At 34.2% G+C, this 19,790-nt stretch overlaps 2 protein-coding genes across 32 annotated transcripts in view; one reads left to right on the top strand and one right to left on the bottom strand.

The window, feature by feature from the left end:
• Nucleotides 1-6,487, top strand: part of LOC114173244 (serine/threonine-protein kinase TOR) — a 34,070-nt gene extending 27,583 nt beyond the window's left edge. For both annotated transcript variants that reach the window (XM_028057512.1, XM_028057513.1), the window contains exons 43-56: nucleotides 335-652; nucleotides 767-847; nucleotides 1,544-1,618; nucleotides 1,697-1,763; nucleotides 2,489-2,649; nucleotides 2,772-2,945; nucleotides 3,098-3,226; nucleotides 3,311-3,394; nucleotides 4,145-4,206; nucleotides 4,286-4,358; nucleotides 4,442-4,576; nucleotides 5,431-5,604; nucleotides 5,679-5,944; nucleotides 6,086-6,487. In XM_028057512.1, coding sequence (XP_027913313.1) covers nucleotides 335-652; nucleotides 767-847; nucleotides 1,544-1,618; nucleotides 1,697-1,763; nucleotides 2,489-2,649; nucleotides 2,772-2,945; nucleotides 3,098-3,226; nucleotides 3,311-3,394; nucleotides 4,145-4,206; nucleotides 4,286-4,358; nucleotides 4,442-4,576; nucleotides 5,431-5,604; nucleotides 5,679-5,944; nucleotides 6,086-6,104 — 1,818 coding nt within the window. In that variant the 3' untranslated portion in view covers nucleotides 6,105-6,487. The remainder of the gene's footprint in view (nucleotides 1-334; nucleotides 653-766; nucleotides 848-1,543; nucleotides 1,619-1,696; nucleotides 1,764-2,488; nucleotides 2,650-2,771; nucleotides 2,946-3,097; nucleotides 3,227-3,310; nucleotides 3,395-4,144; nucleotides 4,207-4,285; nucleotides 4,359-4,441; nucleotides 4,577-5,430; nucleotides 5,605-5,678; nucleotides 5,945-6,085) is intronic.
• Nucleotides 6,488-11,363: 4,876 nt separating this feature from the next.
• LOC114173793 overlaps nucleotides 11,364-19,790 on the bottom strand; it is a 47,843-nt gene continuing 39,416 nt past the window's right edge. The window contains exons 3-9 of one of the 30 annotated variants that reach the window (XR_003602576.1): nucleotides 19,364-19,472; nucleotides 13,921-13,988; nucleotides 13,777-13,838; nucleotides 13,396-13,445; nucleotides 13,249-13,312; nucleotides 12,460-12,609; nucleotides 11,364-11,636 (exon numbers count right to left, since the gene is read on the bottom strand). Coding sequence is in view for 8 of the 30 variants with exons in the window: in XM_028058400.1 (XP_027914201.1) it covers nucleotides 11,583-11,636; nucleotides 12,460-12,582 (177 nt within the window). In the remaining 22 variants the exon portion in view is untranslated. The other 29 variants (XR_003602569.1, XR_003602566.1, XR_003602564.1 and 26 more) reach the window with 29 other exon arrangements.

The following is a 19,790-nucleotide window of genomic DNA, read 5'->3' on the forward strand; positions in this document are numbered from 1 at the left end:
TCAGTGTATATGTATATATGTGAGATGTATGAAATGAAAGTGAATAAGAGAAATTATTTTCTTCTAATTTTGAGACACCTCTAAACACTGAAGATATTGTGAACATGTGGAAGCATAGAGTTTTTTATGCTTGGATGAATGTTGCACATTCGGCCCCCATGTTTCAATTTTGGCGCTTGGATACCTTAGATGTCATAGATGCGCAATTTTAATCCTTCAAGTTTTTATAGTTGGGTCGCAATGTGCAATTTTAGTCCTTCAGAATGCTACGAGTCTGTCAGGTCAACACATTTTAATTGATTTAGATGCCAACATTGCTTAATTTCTTTTGTAGGCTCTCATGTATCCTTTGCTCGTGGCCTGTAAATCAATAAGCAACTTGCGCAAGGCTGCAGCTCAGGAAGTTGTTGACAAAGTTCGGCAGCACAGTGGTGTACTAGTGGATCAGGCACAGCTTGTATCAAAGGAACTGATCAGAGTTGCTATTCTTTGGCATGAACTGTGGCATGAAGCTCTTGAAGAAGCTAGCCGTTTGTATTTTGGTGAGCATAATATTGAAGGGATGCTTAAGGTGTTGGAGCCTTTGCATGAAATGCTTGAAGAAGGAGCAATGAAAAACAATGTCACCATAAAGGAGAGAATATTTATTGAGGTGTGTTATAATCTTTTTTGTTGTTATAATATATTACTCATTCTGGAAAACGTGCTTGCATTATAATAGTTTTCGACCTTGGTGTTATGACTAATTTTTTTATTGTTATTTCAGGCCTATCGACAGGAGTTGCTAGAGGCTTATGAGTGTTGTATGAATTATAAGAGAACTGGGAAAGATGCTGAACTGACCCAGGTATCAAAATTTGGATTTGTAAAAAATTAGCAGATTACTTGTTATAGGGATTATTTGGAGACATTAATATTGGAGAGATAGAGAGGGATAGAGAGAGATCTAGATGAGTCATGTAGAAGGGTCCGTGTGTCTTAGGTATGCAATGAATGATGTTGTTTGCAAGTGACTTATAGCAGGAAAGCCTACCCAATCTACATTAGGGTCCATAGGACTGCAATAGGTTTGACACCCATGAATCCTATTTTGTCCAAGATGTCCATTGCGTACTTGCTCTTGGAAATTGTATCACCATTCTTGGGTCTTGCCTCTTTTATCCACAATTAGTGTTGAAGTCTGCCAAGATTTTGTTGGAAATTGGCGACGAAGATCCTGTTTTACCAATACACTGGTGATTGATCACTACTTGTATTGTATGATGGTGTTTTCTGTGCACACTACTTGTAAAATACCAAGTGAACATGAGTCACATACCAATAATAACCATTCTGATAAAAATCGGGACTAGAGTTAAATTTACTGTCTGACAATGATAGATAGTTATTGTAACTGTGTAACAATGCAACTGTAGCAAAACTAGATACAAGTTTATCCGCTATGCAGAGAATACCCAGGAAGATTATTTTCCTCCATACTGTATCCTTTAGAAATGTAGAAATGATTGACTTGAAGTTAGTTTTCTAATAATTTCTTTATCAGGCTTGGGATATCTATTATCATGTATTCAGAAAGATAGATAAGCAACTTCAAAGTCTCACAACTTTAGACTTGGAGGTACGAGTAGTACTTATTCACTCATAAATTTGTTTTGTCATTGTTATGGACCTTGAATATTATGCATTTTCTTTGCAGTCTGTTTCTCCAGAATTGCTAGAATGCCGTAATTTGGAGCTTGCTGTTCCGGGGACATACCGTGCTGGTAAATTAGTTTCTTTACTTCCCTGATGCTGGATTAGATTCATTGTTATCAAATGGGGTTGTGGTGGTGCCATAGTGGTAAGGTGTGGCAGTTTTGCTAGTCACTGCCATCCGCTATTTTGAAGGTTATGGCGTCTTCTGCCATTTTCACCTATGTTGGAAGATTGGGCTTTCCTTTATTTGTCTGTTTTTCAAAAACATGATTTTAGGTTTTGCTCAATTTTAAATAACCCAAAGCCTGGAATTAGCTCTCCTTTACAAATATGAACCTTCTTCTTCCGTGACCAAGAACACTAGGCTGTGAAAGCATTAGAGAATTAGTCTTTCTGTTGTCTAGTCTCCTTTGAGTCGTCTATTTCAGTAACTTCTATTTCTTTTTTATTTTCTTTTATCCTCATTGTTTTTTCTCTCCTCTTTTCACATGTTCTTCATCTATTATGGATCATGTTTAAGGTTTTATGTGATGACAATTACGAGAATTTTATAAATTTTATGAAATTAGTTTGTCATCATGCTTTCCTTAATGTATGTCATTTTTGTTCTTTTAGTTTGTATTTGTTTGTGTGTAAATTTTTCTGCCATGACTTTCCGCCATAGGCCACCATACCATCTGTGATATTTATATGGCTGATGTTTTGCTCCACACCGTTGGCTATTATCTACCACTGATAGCTTTTGTTGGATTCGATCCTTTAGTGTACTAACACATCCATATCCTTTTTCCAGATGCACCGGTGGTTACAATTGCATCATTTGCTCGCCAACTTGTTGTCATAACATCTAAGCAACGACCTAGGAAGTTAACCATTCTTGGGAGTGATGGTGATGATTATGCCTTCTTATTGAAGGGTCATGAGGATTTACGCCAGGATGAACGAGTCATGCAGGTATTTCCATTCAGTGGTTGCTTTGGGCATATGCTGTTTGCATATATATATGTCACGTTGTAATTTTTTCTAGGTTTATCATTTTGACAAATTAATAAGCAGTCTACCATTACTTTTGCTAGCTTTTTGGTTTAGTGAATACTCTGCTTGAGAATTCTCCCAAAACAGCAGAGAAAGATCTTTCTATCGAGCGATATGCTGTAATCCCTTTGTCTCCAAACAGTGGTTTAATTGAATGGGTCCCAAATTGTGATACCCTGCATCATCTCATCCGGGAGTATAGAGATGCCAGAAAGGTCTGATAGAATCCCTTTTCTCCTATCCATTTCTCTCCGTAGTTCCTGTTGCATTCGCTTACTAATGATTAGGCATAAATGTAGTTATAGTCAACTCATAAATATGATATTTTCCGGGATTATCCTTGAATTGTCTTATTCTTCTTGTACAGATAACCTTGAATCAGGAACACAAATGCATGCTCAGTTTTGCACCTGATTATGATCATTTGCCTCTTATAGCTAAAGTGGAGGTGTTTGAACATGCTTTGAACAATACAGAAGGAAATGACCTATCAAGGGTGTGTGATGTTTATGCTAATTTTACTTATAAGTTTGCTGTCCCATAATACTTACCCTACGTTTCACAATATTCCAACTCCTAGGTACTTTGGTTGAAAAGCCGGACATCTGAGATATGGCTTGAGAGGAGGACAAATTATACAAGGAGTTTGGCAGTTATGAGCATGGTGTGTTCTTACTACGCATTTGCTGTAATCTTGTATCTTCCTGCCACATTTTTTAAATACTCTGTAATCCACAAGGTGTCATGTACAAGGTTGAAGGCAGAACATATGCTTCTTTGAAGCTTTTATAATTATTGTTGAGAATAAAGAAAATAGGGATTGAGATTAATCTCCCTTGTGTATAAACCACACATAGGGTAATCTATTTATAATAGAGAGAGGTACAAATAAAAAGAGTAACTGAAAATAAAAAGATTAAATAGAAGATATTGTTTGATATTGTAGTTATCAATATCTAACAATATCTTAATAATATCAAACAATATCTAACACTTCCCCTCAAGCTGGAGCATACAAATCGAATGTGCCAAGCTTGTTACAAATATAATCAATTCTAGGCTCTCGTAAAGACTTAGTAAAAATATCTGCTAACTGATCACTTGAGTTAAGTAGATTGTTCTGTGTTGTCCAACCCGTCATTTCGTTTTTCCACAGTTTCCTACCATTGAAATTGATCAGTTTTAAAATTTTGGCACGCTTTTCTTTGGATTTTCTATCTAATTTATACATCCTTCAGCAACCAATGTAATCAGATTGGAAATTCCTATTTCTAGTATCGAATTTTATCCTTTTTATTTCATTTTCATAAGATATTCTGGCTTTCCTGTTCTGAATGAGTTGCCAATATCAGTTATACCTCCCTGTTGTTGTTATTATTTAATATGAGCTAAAATAGTGATTGGATTTTGCTAGGTTGGATACCTTCTTGGTTTAGGCGATCGCCATCCAAGCAATCTTATGCTACATCGGTTTAGGTAGCATTTGATAAAGAAAGTTTGGTATATTGTCACTAGTTAAGTTTTTCTAGCTTCTAATACTTGTGATGTTCTGCAGTGGGAAGATTTTACACATAGATTTCGGAGACTGTTTTGAAGCATCAATGAACCGTGAGAAGTTCCCAGAGAAGGTGCACTCATAAACTATTTGTAACTTGTGATGATGGAGATTATAGATATTTTACTGTATCTTATCTTTTAAGTTACAATTCAGGTCCCCTTTCGCCTGACAAGAATGCTTGTGAAAGCCATGGAAGTTAGTGGTATTGAGGGAAACTTTCGCTCAACTTGCGAAAATGTTATGCAAGTTCTCCGAACAAATAAAGATAGTGTTATGGCCATGATGGAGGTATATATGGCTTCCATCCCTCTGACCTCTCTTTGATTATCTTCAGTTTATGAATTTCTAAATGATGAAACCAGTGTAATGGGATGATTTCAGATTTTACATTGAAATTTGAAACTAATTTTTAAGTTGAGAGTAAATTCTGGTTTAGAAACCCTACATATTCCATTTGCTGAGGAAACATTCTTTTCCCAACTGATGTGGCGGTGCTGATCAGCATTGCCATATCATCAAATTTTATGTGAAGAAATAAAATGTTTTAAAAATATTGAGTTATTTTTTATTATTTAATAAAATCGAATTGGGTACTTGATGGTGCTAATTTGGCAGTCACATCATTTGGTATATGTATATGGAGGTTTAGCACTACTCGATTTGGCTGCTAATGTGGGTAATAGGTATTTTGGTTGAAATTATGTGTATGAAAAATTATACAGGAAAACTGTCAAGAGTTAACGAAGTCTTGATCCTTAATATATTGGTTGATTTCTTCCATAGATACATTTGTGGTTGATAAGCCAAGTATTTTTATTTCTTTTTATAAAAGCAAAGTATATTATAACTTTAGGTCTTTCTATGTTTTTCCTTTCCATGGAATTTCTTTTTAGTTTTGCATAGATATTAGATAATCATAATAGTAAAGACTATATATAAAGGTGAGTAAAGGATTAGCGAAAGATGAACAATTCTTTTTGTTAAAGGTTAAAAAAGATAACCATCACTATGTTGGTCACTAGAAAGAATACTTCTCTAATTAGACATTAAGTTGGATCACATGAGGGTATTATTAACTTTTCATCGTGTTATGTTGCTTGTTGAGAAATAAATAATGGATTATTTCTTCTTCCTGTATTCAGGCCTTTGTACATGATCCTCTCATAAATTGGCGTCTTTTTAATTTCAATGAAGTTCCACAAATGTCTATGCTTACTAGCAATCATGCACCTCCTGTTGTAAATACTGAGGAATCTGCTCAAAATAGAGAGCTTCCCCACCCTCAGCGTGGTGCCCGTGAAAGGGAACTTCTACAGGTATCTTCATTCCGTATTATTTTGTTGCTTGCTTTTTGATTAATGATGCTCATTTTATATACCTTTCAATATAGGCTGTTAACCAGCTTGGTGATGCTAATGAGGTTCTGAACGAGCGAGCTGTGGTTGTCATGGCTCGCATGAGTAATAAGCTTACTGGCCGGGATTTTTCAACTTGCTCTTCAGTCTCAAACAACTCCCTTCAGCATGCTGCAGACCATAGTAGCTTAATTTCTGGAGACACTCGGGAAGTTGATCATGCTTTATCTGTTAAGTTGCAAGTTCAAAAGTTAATTATCCAAGCTTCCTCACATGAAAATCTGTGCCAAAATTATGTAGGGTATGGTCTCTTAACTTAGCAATTTTTTATCCAGGCGAGTTAGAATTATGATATAAAACCATGTGTTATTTCCTAACAGCTTAAGCTTTTAAAATAGATTATTGAAGCTTTATGTCTTCTGCACATTATGACTTTTTTCAGGTGGTGTCCTTTCTGGTAAATGGCGAGGGAGTAGTAAATATTGTATATAATCTGTACATAGTAGAAACTTAGCAGAGATTCATGTCCATTTTGACCCCTTATTCCCCTCCTTTTATCTTTAATGTATGTATATGTACAGTCATTTGTCCCTTGACACTGCAATGAAAAATAGATTGGTCTTGTAGATCAGACCACATTTTAACCCAGTCTTTGTAAATGTGATATTTTCACTGGGAATGTGTCTAGTAATATCTGTCGGTTAATATCATGGAACGAGGTCATAGGCATTCTTAAATAGCTAATTTGTGGATTGAAGTACAAAGCAGCAAAACAACACATGAATGATGATTACACTGCTGCTCCTGCTGCTCATGAATGCGATTTCTGGGTTTCAACTTTGAATTTCTCTCTAAAAGTATTTCAATTTTCTTCCAGTAAATATCATCAACCAAATTCTACGATAATCTAGTGATGTAATCTTACCGTTTACTTTAAAGCTTTCAGCACAAGCAGCTTGAATTTAGAGTAGTTATATTAATCTGGAGCGAACGTGTACAAAGAGGCACACTTAAATGCCAACTGAAAAACAATAATTTAGAGCATTTTTTGTCTAACATCAATATTATTATTTAGCTAAACAAATATTATTTTTAGTTAATGTCTAATGGGAACAATCAAAATAGAGGTTGTAGTTTTTTTTTAACTAATATAAATAAGGTTTTTTCTAATGGGGTTATTTTTTTACCTATATAAATATTGGGTATTTTTATTGACACCAATGAAATTTCTTATTCGTTGAAATAACTTAATTTTTTAGTCAATATCAAAACATTATTTCTTATTGTTGAGATTATTTAACTACTAATACAATTTTTCTATGGAAGTTGACCAAATTTTTTAATTGAAGTATTAATTTTCATATTTGGTATTTTTGTATTTATTAGTAACTAAAATAAATATTTATTAAAATATTTTATAATTGGTATTTTTGTATATTTGGTACCTTGTCACCTGTCAACACCCAATTTCGTCCGGGTAAAAAATAAAAAAAAATAAATTGTGACCTAAATAATAATTAGGAAGAAAGTAAAAAAATAATACAAAAAATGAATATTTAATTGAGCATAAATATATATTTCTTTTTTTACTTTTTATTTTATTTCAACTTTATTTTCATCTTGTTTTTGTTTTGTTCGTTTTGTTTTTATTTTATGGCTTTTATTTCACTTTATTTTATTTTATTAATGTTATTATTGTTATTATCTTATATTATTTTTATATCCATTTTAACCTTTTTTATTTTATTTTATTTTGTCTTATTTTATTTTATTTGTTTCTTTCTCTTTATTTAGTTTCGTTTTTATTTTGTTGTTTTATTTTATGTTCTTTGAGTTTAATATGTTTTACTGCACTTTTATTTCATATTAGCTTTTTATCTTGTTCCTTTTTATTTAGTCGTTTTCCATTTTTTTATGCATATCCATTTTCATTTTCGTAACAACCTAATTCCTTTTTATGTACCTGCAGCATTCTTTTTCTTTATTTTTACCTTGTTTTCATTAAAAGTGTAACAAGTTTCTATCATGTTCATATCATCTTATTTTTTACACCCACCTTTATTCTCTTTGCACTCTAAGATTCTTCCAATCACACGTTACCACATTGCCACGGGTCCCATGTTTTCTCTCTCAACTTATTTTCTAGACATGCAAAAAAGGCTTCTTTTTTTCTCTGCACCAGCACAACCTACCCGCTGCAACTCTCTCTTACATTGTCGCTTCTCCACGTAGATTTCATGCATTAACCCTCGGTTCCATGCATTAATCTTCATACATCTCCTCTGTTTTAATCAAAAAGTTGTCGTTCTTGTGGTTTCCTCAATGATCAACACGCAACCGTCAACAAGGATTTTTTCTCTCCTATAACACGTTTCCTTTATCTGTCCTGGGAGGCCCAACACTTACTCACACTGAACAACAACCCAAAGTCTACTCTCCTCCACCTACACACGCAACTTCCAAGTATCAGAAAAGCACACACGGTGAGAGCACAAAAAGAGAACAAAAATGAGAGATAAAAAGAAGAAGAACAGAACAGAGGAGGGCGAGAAGAAAGGAACTGTCATAGGCATTGAGGATGTACAAGAGGTACACTTGCATCTTGAACGAACAGACCAAGACCACCACCAGGAGCTTCCGAGAAGTAAGCATCGTTTGTACCTTCAATACTTATGTGTCAACTTGATTAGTTGTTAGTTGTGTGTTGGATTGGTTGTATTTGATCTGTTACTGGTTCACGATTCCAATATGTTTATGTGTGGAGACCGTTGTTGCATTAATGGTTGAAAACGAGACATACACTAAACCCGTCCTCCATTCAACTCACGCTTCACTTTGTCGTCAGAGCCAACCCCTACACTAACACTTTCACTTCCTTCTTCAATACTCTGCATACCCAACACCCTAACATTGACTACGACCCCATTCTACACATTTTCATTCTCCTACAACCTGCACATAACCACAAACTGCACATAACAACATTCATCTCTCTCGCCATCATCAACATCACGCCCTCACCTCCACCAAACAAAATCCCCATACACACTTAATTCATTTTCCAAACTCCAGCACCTTCATTCAAATTCCAACCATCAGCCTCCATCATCATTTTCACATTCACCTGCATAAAAAACCAGAATAAAAAAACAGATTCACTGTCCTCCAATTATCACCACCTTCCCGCCGCACTCAACACAAACAACAATCCTTCCCAAAATCACCATCACCGTCACGCACTCTTCCACCATCAATTAATCTTTTTCTCATCTTTATCATTCACCTGCGCAAAATCAAAGAACAGACCCCCAATTCCAGTGCCAAACAGCCACATCCAATCGGAACAAAGAGATAAAAAAAAACGAATTGAAGCAGTCGCCAGCGGCGAGTCAGGGTTTCTCGTAGAGGACTCGTGTGCAAACTGGTGCTAGGGTTGAGCCGCGTTGACGCGAGAAGGGAACTGGACTAGAATCTCCAGCGGTGTTCCTAGTTCCCAACAGCGGCGCTGCGACGGCGGTCTGGGTCGCGGTGAGCTGAGCATTGTCGGCAGTGGCTTTGGGCGTCGGAGCAGCGGCCGTTCGAGTCGTGCTTGGGAGGAGGGAGAGTGAAGGTCGCGTATCCTGGGCTCTCGTTAAGGTCTGTGGTGGCGTCGCTGTCGCCGTCTTTGGGTGGTTGCAGCGGGGAGACGATATCTCGGGTTGGATGCGTGCGCGAAAGGGAGTCGTTGAGCCGCCGGGAACGAGGGCGACGTCTCCGGCGTCAATAGGCGCCGCGGTGGTGTGGTGATGCAACGGTGAAGGTGGTCGTTGATGGTGGTCGGCGTCGTCGCCGGCGTCCCTGGCCTGCCGGAGTAAGTGAGGTGTTGATGATGATTGTTCATGGTTTTGGTTCCAGGCGCAAGAGGGAGAGAGGGAGGTGACTTGCCTCTTGTTTTTTTTTTCAGCAGCTAGGGTTTAGGTCAATTGGTTTCACTTGCCACGATTTTTTTTTGTTTTTTCGCCTTGCACCCCCATAGTTTCACCTTGCACCTATCATTATTTCGTTTTGGGCTAGAATACTGTTTACGTTCTGCACCCCCTATTTGGATTGTATTAATTGTTTTTTTACACCCTCTTTGCTTTAGGAACCCCTTCGTGTACCCCCGTTTTTAATTCCTGCACCTCCATCTTGTGTTTGCTTAGCACACCCCTTTATTTATTGCACGCACCCCACCTGTTGCTTCATACACCTTCCACATGTGATATTCATGCACCCCATATCTTTGTCTATTGTTTTTGGGCTTGTTGTTGTGTTTACTTTGTGCACCTTTACTAATGACTCATGTACCCCATATTTTATTTTCCACTTTTATTTCTTCTTAAATATTTTCATCCTTTTATTTATTTTATTATTATAAAAAAAAACAAATATATTTGAAAATTATAAAAATTGCAAAAAATAGAAAAATCAAAAAAATAAAAATGTTTTCTTTCGTTTCATTGTGTCTGTCCGGTCGCTCGCACCGTGTGACGCTTATTTTCTAAACATACCAAAAATAGTTTTCTTTCTCTTTCAGTGTCTGTCCGACCGCTCGCGTCGTGTGACACATATTTTCAAGTAATTCAAAAATACAAAAAAAAAATATAAAATTCCAAAATATAAAAAACATCAACATTTTCAAAAATATAATGATGATGACAATCCAGTTCAGAGCCCTCAATTAAGACCTAGATGACACCGAATAAGACCTCCTTGTGGCACAGACTCTCATAAATAACTTTCATGTCCTATTATAAGAAACCAAAATCATCATAAAATTTTTAATTACTTATATGCATTATTATTTAACTAATTAACATGACTAAAAAATATTTAATTTTTATTCGAACTAAAGTCGTTCCAATATGGTACGACTTCTTCATTATCAATATAACACTAAAGTCTCTCCAATATGGGACGACTTCTTCATTAACAATTTAATATTGAATTCTTTCCATATTGGCACGACTTTGTTTTAAATGTTAATTAAAGTCGTCTGAATATGACACGACTTCTTCATAACACAGAAGTCTCTCCATGTGACACGACTTCAGCTTATTTTAATCAAATTCGCCTTAATTTGGCACGACTTCTTCAAGATGAAGTCGTGCCATTTTCTCATGACTTGCCTCTGCCAGGAATTAAAAAAAAAAAAAAACTACACCATTTTAGGAAATTGAAAAAAAAAATTGCACCAGTTTGGGAAAAAAACCCACAAACTAGGTCTAATTATAATAATTCAAATTTATATTATTTTAAATTCATTTAAATAGATTTATCATAAATTCATATCCATATATTTTTGGACTTTAAATTCATATTCATATATTTTTGGACCTTAAGTCCATTAAAATATAGATTTATCATAAATCCATTTTTGGACATATACCAGAAGTGGATAATTTAAGTTGACATATAATTAAAGTGAGACATTTTTCACTTGCGTGTAAAAAGGCCAATAAACCATGCAACACAGAAGAACTTCTATTACTAAGAATTTCACAGTTCTAGTATCCTAGTTTATGTGGATTCCTAAACAAATAATGTGATAGAACAGAATGGAGTTATTAATTTCTCTAGGCGGATTCCTTGCCCACCATGTGGCAATTGCATTCAAAGATAAAGCAAAACTCAAGTTACCAACTTGAATTTTGCATAAAAGCCAGCACTAAATTCATGTAAATCAATGGTCATAAAAGAAATAAAATTAAAAAAGAAAATTGACTCAATTGAATATTTGGTTTCCGACCTTAATAAAGTAATGTTACAGTAAGGTTACTTATATAAATATCCGACGATTGCGGCCAAGGGTCCAAGTGTTCATATTTTCATTCCAAATATGGTTATTTACGTCAAGAATGGCAAGAAAGGACAATAAAAATCTTACTACGGAAAGGTTCTCCAATTAAATGCTGTCATGGCTAATTTGTACTGTTAGCTATAGTAGCTTCTCGTTGCTGGCGACGCCTTTCCCTCTGTAACATTAGATCGTGTAAAGAATTAGCCACATAGACAATTAACACATACTATTTCAAAGTCAGCCCCAACCAAAACATTACCAATACATCCATAAGTCATTACAGTGACAGAGCTATCTTCTCTGCCAGTTCATCTACTCTGTTTTTTGCACGTACTAAGCATAGCAATGGCTATCACTATTCACCACATACCACTAGATGGCAATATTTAAGATTTCCTATGAACTAAGATATGATTCCAAAACAGATACATTTGCAGGTTCTAATGTACATCTTCAAAACAGTGGGCAATTAAAAAGAGAAATCTGAGTTGATCCAACATCCAACATAATAAGAATTAAAAAGGTTCTAATGTACTTATGTTCCACTACTAGTAAAATAGGTCATGAACAAACATCCAACATATCATTAACGTTAATTCAGGATCAAAAGCCGCTGAAAAGAGGAATTAGGGAGGGTTTGAATCTGTGATGTTATGTTAGGTCACAAGGCAACAACCTTATGGTTCACATTAAGGACCACCTTCAAGATCAGAAGCCATTAAGAACAATTTTTTCTACATGATTACAAACGCCAAAAATACCCAATCACGCTAATAATTTCCTCACGTTGCACCATAAGGGGGTATTGTGAGTCATCATAGTCTATAACCAAGTTCAAGAATTAATGAAATTGAGATCTGATCTACAGAATACCAGGACAATAACAACAGTGCTCCAACTTAACTAGGGTAATTTCACATAATTTCATTGACATAACGAACCAGATGATGGAATGCAACAAAGAAATAAAAAAGAAAAAGAAATAGCAAAAATCTCACCCTTCTTTCCCAGTACGGAAGAAAGCAAACAAAATCATAGACTGGAGTAATGGTTGCACACAAAACTGTATTTAGTGCAGTGAACAGCAAGAGTGCTGTCATGGGTCGTGTTCTGTGCGGCATACTGCTTTCTTATGTAGAGACAAAGCCCTGCAATCATATTAATTCAGTTCAAGGTAAAGAGCATTTAACAAGAGATAAATACATATATTCATATTAATATTAAAGTTGGATCAGACAAATTAAACATATCATGCTCATAAAACCCATAAATATAAAAGCCCAAATACAACTTATGTCTTAGGGTCAGTCTACTGAAAAGATAAAACACTTTAACCCTTTTTGTTCAACAAAGATATTTAAAATTTTAAGAATTCAGTCTTCGAGATAACATATGGCACAATATAGACATGAAATCAAGTATAAATTACCTTGCACACAAAAAATACAATTCTACCTAGTACAGTTGGAAGGCCATAATCGTTACCAATTTACCATACAAACAGAACCAAATATTGGTATACATTAATCACCATAAGTCCATAAACACACATTTTATGTTCACAAAATAATCATGAATGAATCCGAAAAAAGCAATCTATCTAATCAATGAGTACAGCATAATAGCAACGAGAAGCATATGAACTTAAAAATTCCAAAAGCACATGTTAGAACAAGTTTTCAGAGTTCAAAATGAAAAGTATTAGGAAAATGATGTGGTCAGAAAAAGATGTGAGTCTTATCTTCATACAGGCTTTTATGAGAAGAGAACAAAACCGAAGAACCTACCTCTTTCAGCACTAAACCGGGATGAAAATTGCAACCCTGTTCCTCGGCTCTTCAAACCCAATTGCTGAAGAATATAGCAGTGGACTTAACATAAAAAGAAAACAAAAAAATAAAAACAGAAGGATTGAATGAATAAGTGTTCCATACTTCACCAAATCCTCCCCTAAAACTCTCAGCAGCAACCAAAAATCAACTCACTAGCAAATCAGAAAGAATACATATTTAATAAATGTTAGATAGGACCATCAACTTATGTGCCCTAAATTTGAAGGAAACAATATGCACTTAAGTTGTGATCGAATGACAACCAACCCCTAAATGGTTTGTTTAACAAGCTAGATTGACTAGTGTTGTCCAGCATGATCTCAGATTTCATTGTTAAAAATAAATAGAAGTATTAAAATACATATATTTAAAACTTTTAGTTTAAAATATAAAAAATCATTTCAAACACATTTCCCAAATTCTTCCACATTTCGCAGATTGTAAAGCCGTGCGCAGAAATTTCCGATCACAGTGGCCCCTTACCTGGACTCGCTCCGAGCTACAAAAAAAACGTGACCCTTTTGCAATACCCTCAAGCACTCTGGCTAAAAAACAGGGAATAAGAATATGTTTTCACAACACATCCCACCCCCAAATCGAAAAAAAAGAGTGAAAAAATGACCTCACCAGATGCAGGCAAGGGTAGGCGTGCACAATGCTCGCTCCAAAAGTGGATTCACGGACAGGTTTTTCTCCTACAGTGAGGATTGCAGAGATGAAGATGAAAGGGTGAGAAGCTGTGGCGAGAGAAGGAAGTAAGAAGGGTGAGAAGCTGTGGCGAGAGAAGAAATGGAAAAAATAAACAGCGATCAAAGTCGGCACTAGTGTACTACCACAGCACTCAAAAGCTTAGTGAAAGAAAACTCAGAAATATGTTTTTTTTTAATGAAAATAAATAAAAGAAAATGCAGTAATCGCTTTTCTTTCCCCCACATAGTCATGAGAAGGAGATAGGATAACACAGTTAAAACATAAAAACTTAACTATTTACTGGATGTACACTGAGATATTGTCAGAACCTAAATCGCAATGAGAAATGACAAACTCGAAAAAAGTCACCAAAACGTCATTTTAACCAACAAAAATGCTTTTGACTACAAAATCTATATGCCATAACCAGGCCTCCACATTAACACTAACACTCCTGAAGCTTTAAAGAAAAATAAACACAAAGGTATGGGCCTGGCCCTTGCACATGACACCAGAGCACATGCAGCCAGATAACAAAACATGCCAATGTAAACACATCCTAAGACCTCTGATTCTTTGTTTTACCTTGAATAATTCGATCCCAACCACAACCAATTAATGCAACTCATAGTCAAATTATAAATCCGAACACAACTCTGGATCAATTATAATCCAATGATTCAAATCTCCAGAACAATTAGTAACTCACTCAATCACAAACCGAAACATCAACACAATACTAACAGTGTTCACTATAGAAATTCGGAATTGTAGAATTGAACGAAGGTAAATCACCAAAAAATCAAGTATATACATTATACATTTGCAAATTTAGTTTTTCGTGATGTTCATACTACTCTAAAAAAAATTCAGTTCGTGGAACTTGAAAATCAAGTTCTGTAGTGTTTAACTATACTCTTGTTTACAAAAGCTATTCCCATTTTTTTGTTGACCATAAGAAATAAACAAGAATTATATATAATTTATTCATTACATCGGATGTCTAAAAAAACAATGATTTTTTAAGCAATATGAGCAAATTGTTAACAGTGATTAAATTATGCCCAATTTAGTCATTACAAACAACTTGATCATACTGCTTAAAAATAATTCTTCGTTTCTTTTTTAACATCTAAGGTAACAAACATGTTATACATTATTCTCTTTTTATGGCCAACAAAAAATGACAACATGGATATGTGCATTTTGTCAGTGCAAGTTTTCCAAAAAGTGAATCTCTGGTATACCACTAGTCATTATTAATCCTGAATATGAAACTCGGAAGGTCCAAGATCAGATGTTACCAGTTTGACTTCAATCTACACTTTCGAAATCTGTTCTTTCTCATGTCCTTGGTGCCAGTCATTTCTATGAAGTTTGGGACAAGATTCATGCATACTGCAGATACTATAAGTCTCTAGCAAGAATTGTACATTCCAATGTGTGTTGTTAGACTGAAATCTAAAACTATGGACTAGTGTAGTACAACTACACTCAAAAGGTTAGTCAAAGAAATCTTAGAAATATGTTTTCTTTTTCAGATGAAAATAAATAAATGAAAATGCAGTAAACGCTTTACTTTTCCCACATAGTGCTGAGAAGGAGATAGGATGATACATAGTTAAAACATAAAAACTTAACTATTTACACAATCTAACACTTGTGATACGTTAAAACAAACAACGAACAACACAGACGTAAAGGCTCTGGCTCCAGATTTCACTATCATAAATATTAGTTTCTCCCAAATAGCTTGCAGAAGTACTTTTACAGAATATGCTACAAATATTCAAGAAATGTAATTCATACTTACAACTTATTCCATTCATAGCTAACCTGGTAATGTAAACGAGCATAATTTTGCAAACCATGAACCAAAAAGGCACAAAGGAGTGTTTTATTCACTCAAAAGTGTTTATTTTGCGATTCTAATTTTATTTTTATTGGAACACTGTCGCTAACTAATTAGACTATAATAAGAGTGAAGAATGAAAGCAAGGTGGCGAAAACCAAAAACTCAAATCATAAAAACTTTGAAACTAGAAGTATTCATATTCAGAGAAAAAATGGTTAATTTACCGGTTCGGTTTCTACTGAGATTAAAATGAAGAAATCTATGTCATACACCAACAGACTTTCTTCAATCTTCAGAAATAACACTACCAAAGAAAGGGAAGACCACCCATATATGAATTTCAAGAAGCGTTAATATGATAAAAACTTGGACAAGAGATAATTAACATCACATACTAGGACCAACGTACATATGATCCTATTTCATATAGGAATGTCTTGCAGATACATCATTCAATGATTAAAAAACGCGAGTCACACACCAAACATTTTACTTGAATTGGAATATACTGAACGACGTAGCATTATACATTTGAACCAAAACTGGGAAAATAACAAGAATGGCCTTAGCTGGCCTTAGCTCCTACATATGCCTCCAACATACAAGGTCAAAACAGCTATGAAATTAAACCCTTAAAAATACATTAGAGACCCAAGGTTCCTTCAACAAAATAAAACAGCCTCATCAAATTATCAAATATTTGAACAAATTACACAGCCTCAGAACCAAACAGAGAAACATTAGAACTCAGTTTAAACTAAACCCAATAATTCCCCAAAATTTCAGAATTCAACTCCCCATCAAACCTGCAACATTGTAACATTACTCGTATGAAATACTTAAAACAAAGTAAATTCAAACACACAACAGAGTCCAAAGAATCTATAAGCTTCAAACGGGATCGAAACCATCATAAACCAAACAATCAAAATCAAAATCAAAGAATAAAGAAAACAAACACGACAATTACACTAGCTCAATCAAATACACAATCGAACCTGATAAGAATGATAGAACGGGGGGCAAGTTCTGCCACACGAACCAGACCCCAAAACAATATCAGGCACAAACGCCAACTCAAAGAGATCAAGAACTTCAATGATTCAATCAATTTCAGATGAATGAGGGCCCCAAAACGATAAGGATGAGTGGATACAGATTGTGAAGAGGTCCTCTGTCTCGTGATTGTGTGTGAGAGAGTCAACCAAAAACGTGATCTCTTCTTTTGTGTTAGTGCCGTTTGCCTTGGGAAAAAACAGAAAGTCACGAGTTTTGTTGAGTGAGTGTGGTCTGTTAGGGTCAGGTGTTACCCTCGTGAGTAGGAATTCTGTTGGCCTGGAGCAAGAAAGAGGATGACAAGGGTGTCTAAAGATTGCAGAGGGTTTTTTAGGATGGAGAAATAATAAAACAGGTGTGTAGGTAGCAAATTGGGATTGGCCTCTTCAAAGAAAATCAGGGGTAACAAGAATGCAAATGCTAATATCATTTTTAACAAAAAATGGGCAAAATAATAGGTTCAAAAATGACTTCTTTTTTATTATTTTTAAATTCTAATTAATTTAACCAATTAATTTTCTTTTAAATTTTAAAATTTCTTTTTACATATTTTATTTCAACAATTTTTTGTTTATCTATTATCATTATTTTTAATAACACATTTTATTCAACTATACGAAACCAGGTATTGACAGATACATTAAATGTAGTTCCCATGTTCGGAGTTATCAATCCAACCTAAATTTGATGTCATCTTCAGTCTTTTCAAACAAGTCGACATAGATGGTAAGGTTCCCATAAAAAACAAGTTGAGTGAAATTGCATAAAATAATTTTAGGAAAGGGCCGTAGAGAGAGTGAATAATTAAAAATACCTCTGAAAGAGAACACACAATCAAGTAACATGTGTCGCATGATGATGATGGACTAATGTAAGAAAAAAATTTAGTGTAATCCATAAGTTAACGTTTTTCCATCATTGAACAAAACTACTCTGAAGATCAAGTTTCAAATTTAAGGTTATGTTTCTCCAATTTTAAAATAGTAAAATACTGTGTCAGTTGATTCAAGAAATTTTTATTTCGTTGTTAAAGTTCTGTATTATTTCCCTATAATTTAAGTTGATGTTCATACTAACATTTATGGTTCAAGTTGATGATTCACATAGAAATCCTAAAATGCTTAATAATTTCAAGATTTTTCTAAAAATTATAATACTACTACTTTTCCATATTTCTAAAAACATTATATATCTTTGAAACTAAGTGCTACTGCAGATATATAAATTTACAAAAGAAATGCCAGAAATTTGGCCCTAAAAACTGTGTGGATAATTCGAAAGCAATACCTTCAAAATCTAATGCATTTAAATTCATATTACTCAAAAAATCAAGTTGAATATACAATATGGGATGTTATTGAGAGTTTACTTTCTTCAAAATTATTGGGTACTCCTTCTACTTAAAAAGAATACTAGAAAGAAACATTTCAAAGTTTATACACCTAAGAAGATTTGAGACATTCCCAGTAAAGCTATGCATTCACAAACCTAAAATATCATTATATCTTTTCTCATCAAATAAATATATCTTCTTAAATAGTCAAAAAAAGGCATGTTCTAAAGTATTGAGAACAACAATAAATTCTTTCATATAACATTCAAGAATATGAATGATATGTGTATGTTGTAAGCGTTTTTGGAGAAGTGAATATGTGGAATTTCTTTTATCTGATTGCTCCACTTTTATGTTACTGGATATGAAACAAGACACTTACTATTATCCAAAACCAGTTTGCGAAAAGTTAACTGCTAGGCACCATTGTGTACTTCAAAGACCGAAAATACAATTAACTAGATGATGTGACTGGACATAACATTGTTCAAAAACTTTTCAAATTCATCTTTGAATCAAACAATGATGTTAACTTTTCCCAAACTAATTTTAAACTAAATATCTTGTTTCCCATCTTTACCGATAATAACATAAAAAATAATCAGACACAAGAAATATCAAAAGATCCACTTCTCCAACTGCTTGCATTTATTACATGCACGACATTCCCATTCTAGAATTCTATACGACGAAAGATTTCATTTTGTCCCTCTATTTAAGAACATAGACATTTTGACTATTGAATAAATATTTATTTCAAAAGAAAGAAAACAATAATATTTTAAGTTTGCAAATTCATAACTTTAGTGAAAATATCTCAAACTTTCGTAGGCGTATCAACTTTGAAATATTTCTCATTGATAGAAGAAGAAAGTACCTAGTAGTTTTGAAGGTTGTAAACTCCTAAAAGTAACCTGTATGTAAAATATAACTTAACATTTTTAACAATATGACTTAAATGCATCAGATTGTAAAGATTCTTCCAAAGCATTGACATAGTTAACCCAGTGTCTAGTGCCAACACCCTACTATTTCTTGTGTAAATTTGTCCACGATATCATTCTACACTAAAACTTCTTGAAAAGGTATATAATATTTCTTGAATAGATTGTGTTAATCATCAAATTAAACCATACCAGTACTCTTAGACATCAACTCCTAAATCATCGATTTGGTCGCCACGCATTATCCATTTGTCGAGCCACTTTGATTTCCATTATTGATGTATGTAGGACATCACTGAATCTACAAAATTTCTACAGATTTATGTAAACTCATGTACAAAGATCTACAAATTTATCTAAACTCATTAATTAACAACAATCTCCATCCAAAATAACGTAATCGATAACAAAATGAGGTACAACATTTATACTTTTAGAACCCTTTGATAGTAACTTTTGAGGAAAATGTTGAATCTTGAAATCAAAGAAAATTCTAAAACAATTTGAAGAATGTTTGAAATTAACTAAGACATTATGAGCGAATTAAAAATTGAATGTGTAATAACATTGACATTTTAAAAAGTGTCGTAATAAAAAGGGTCCGTATGCACTTGCGATG

Source organism: Vigna unguiculata, chromosome 2 (assembly GCF_004118075.2).
Source record: "Vigna unguiculata cultivar IT97K-499-35 chromosome 2, ASM411807v1, whole genome shotgun sequence".
Taxonomy (NCBI): domain Eukaryota; kingdom Viridiplantae; phylum Streptophyta; class Magnoliopsida; order Fabales; family Fabaceae; genus Vigna; species Vigna unguiculata.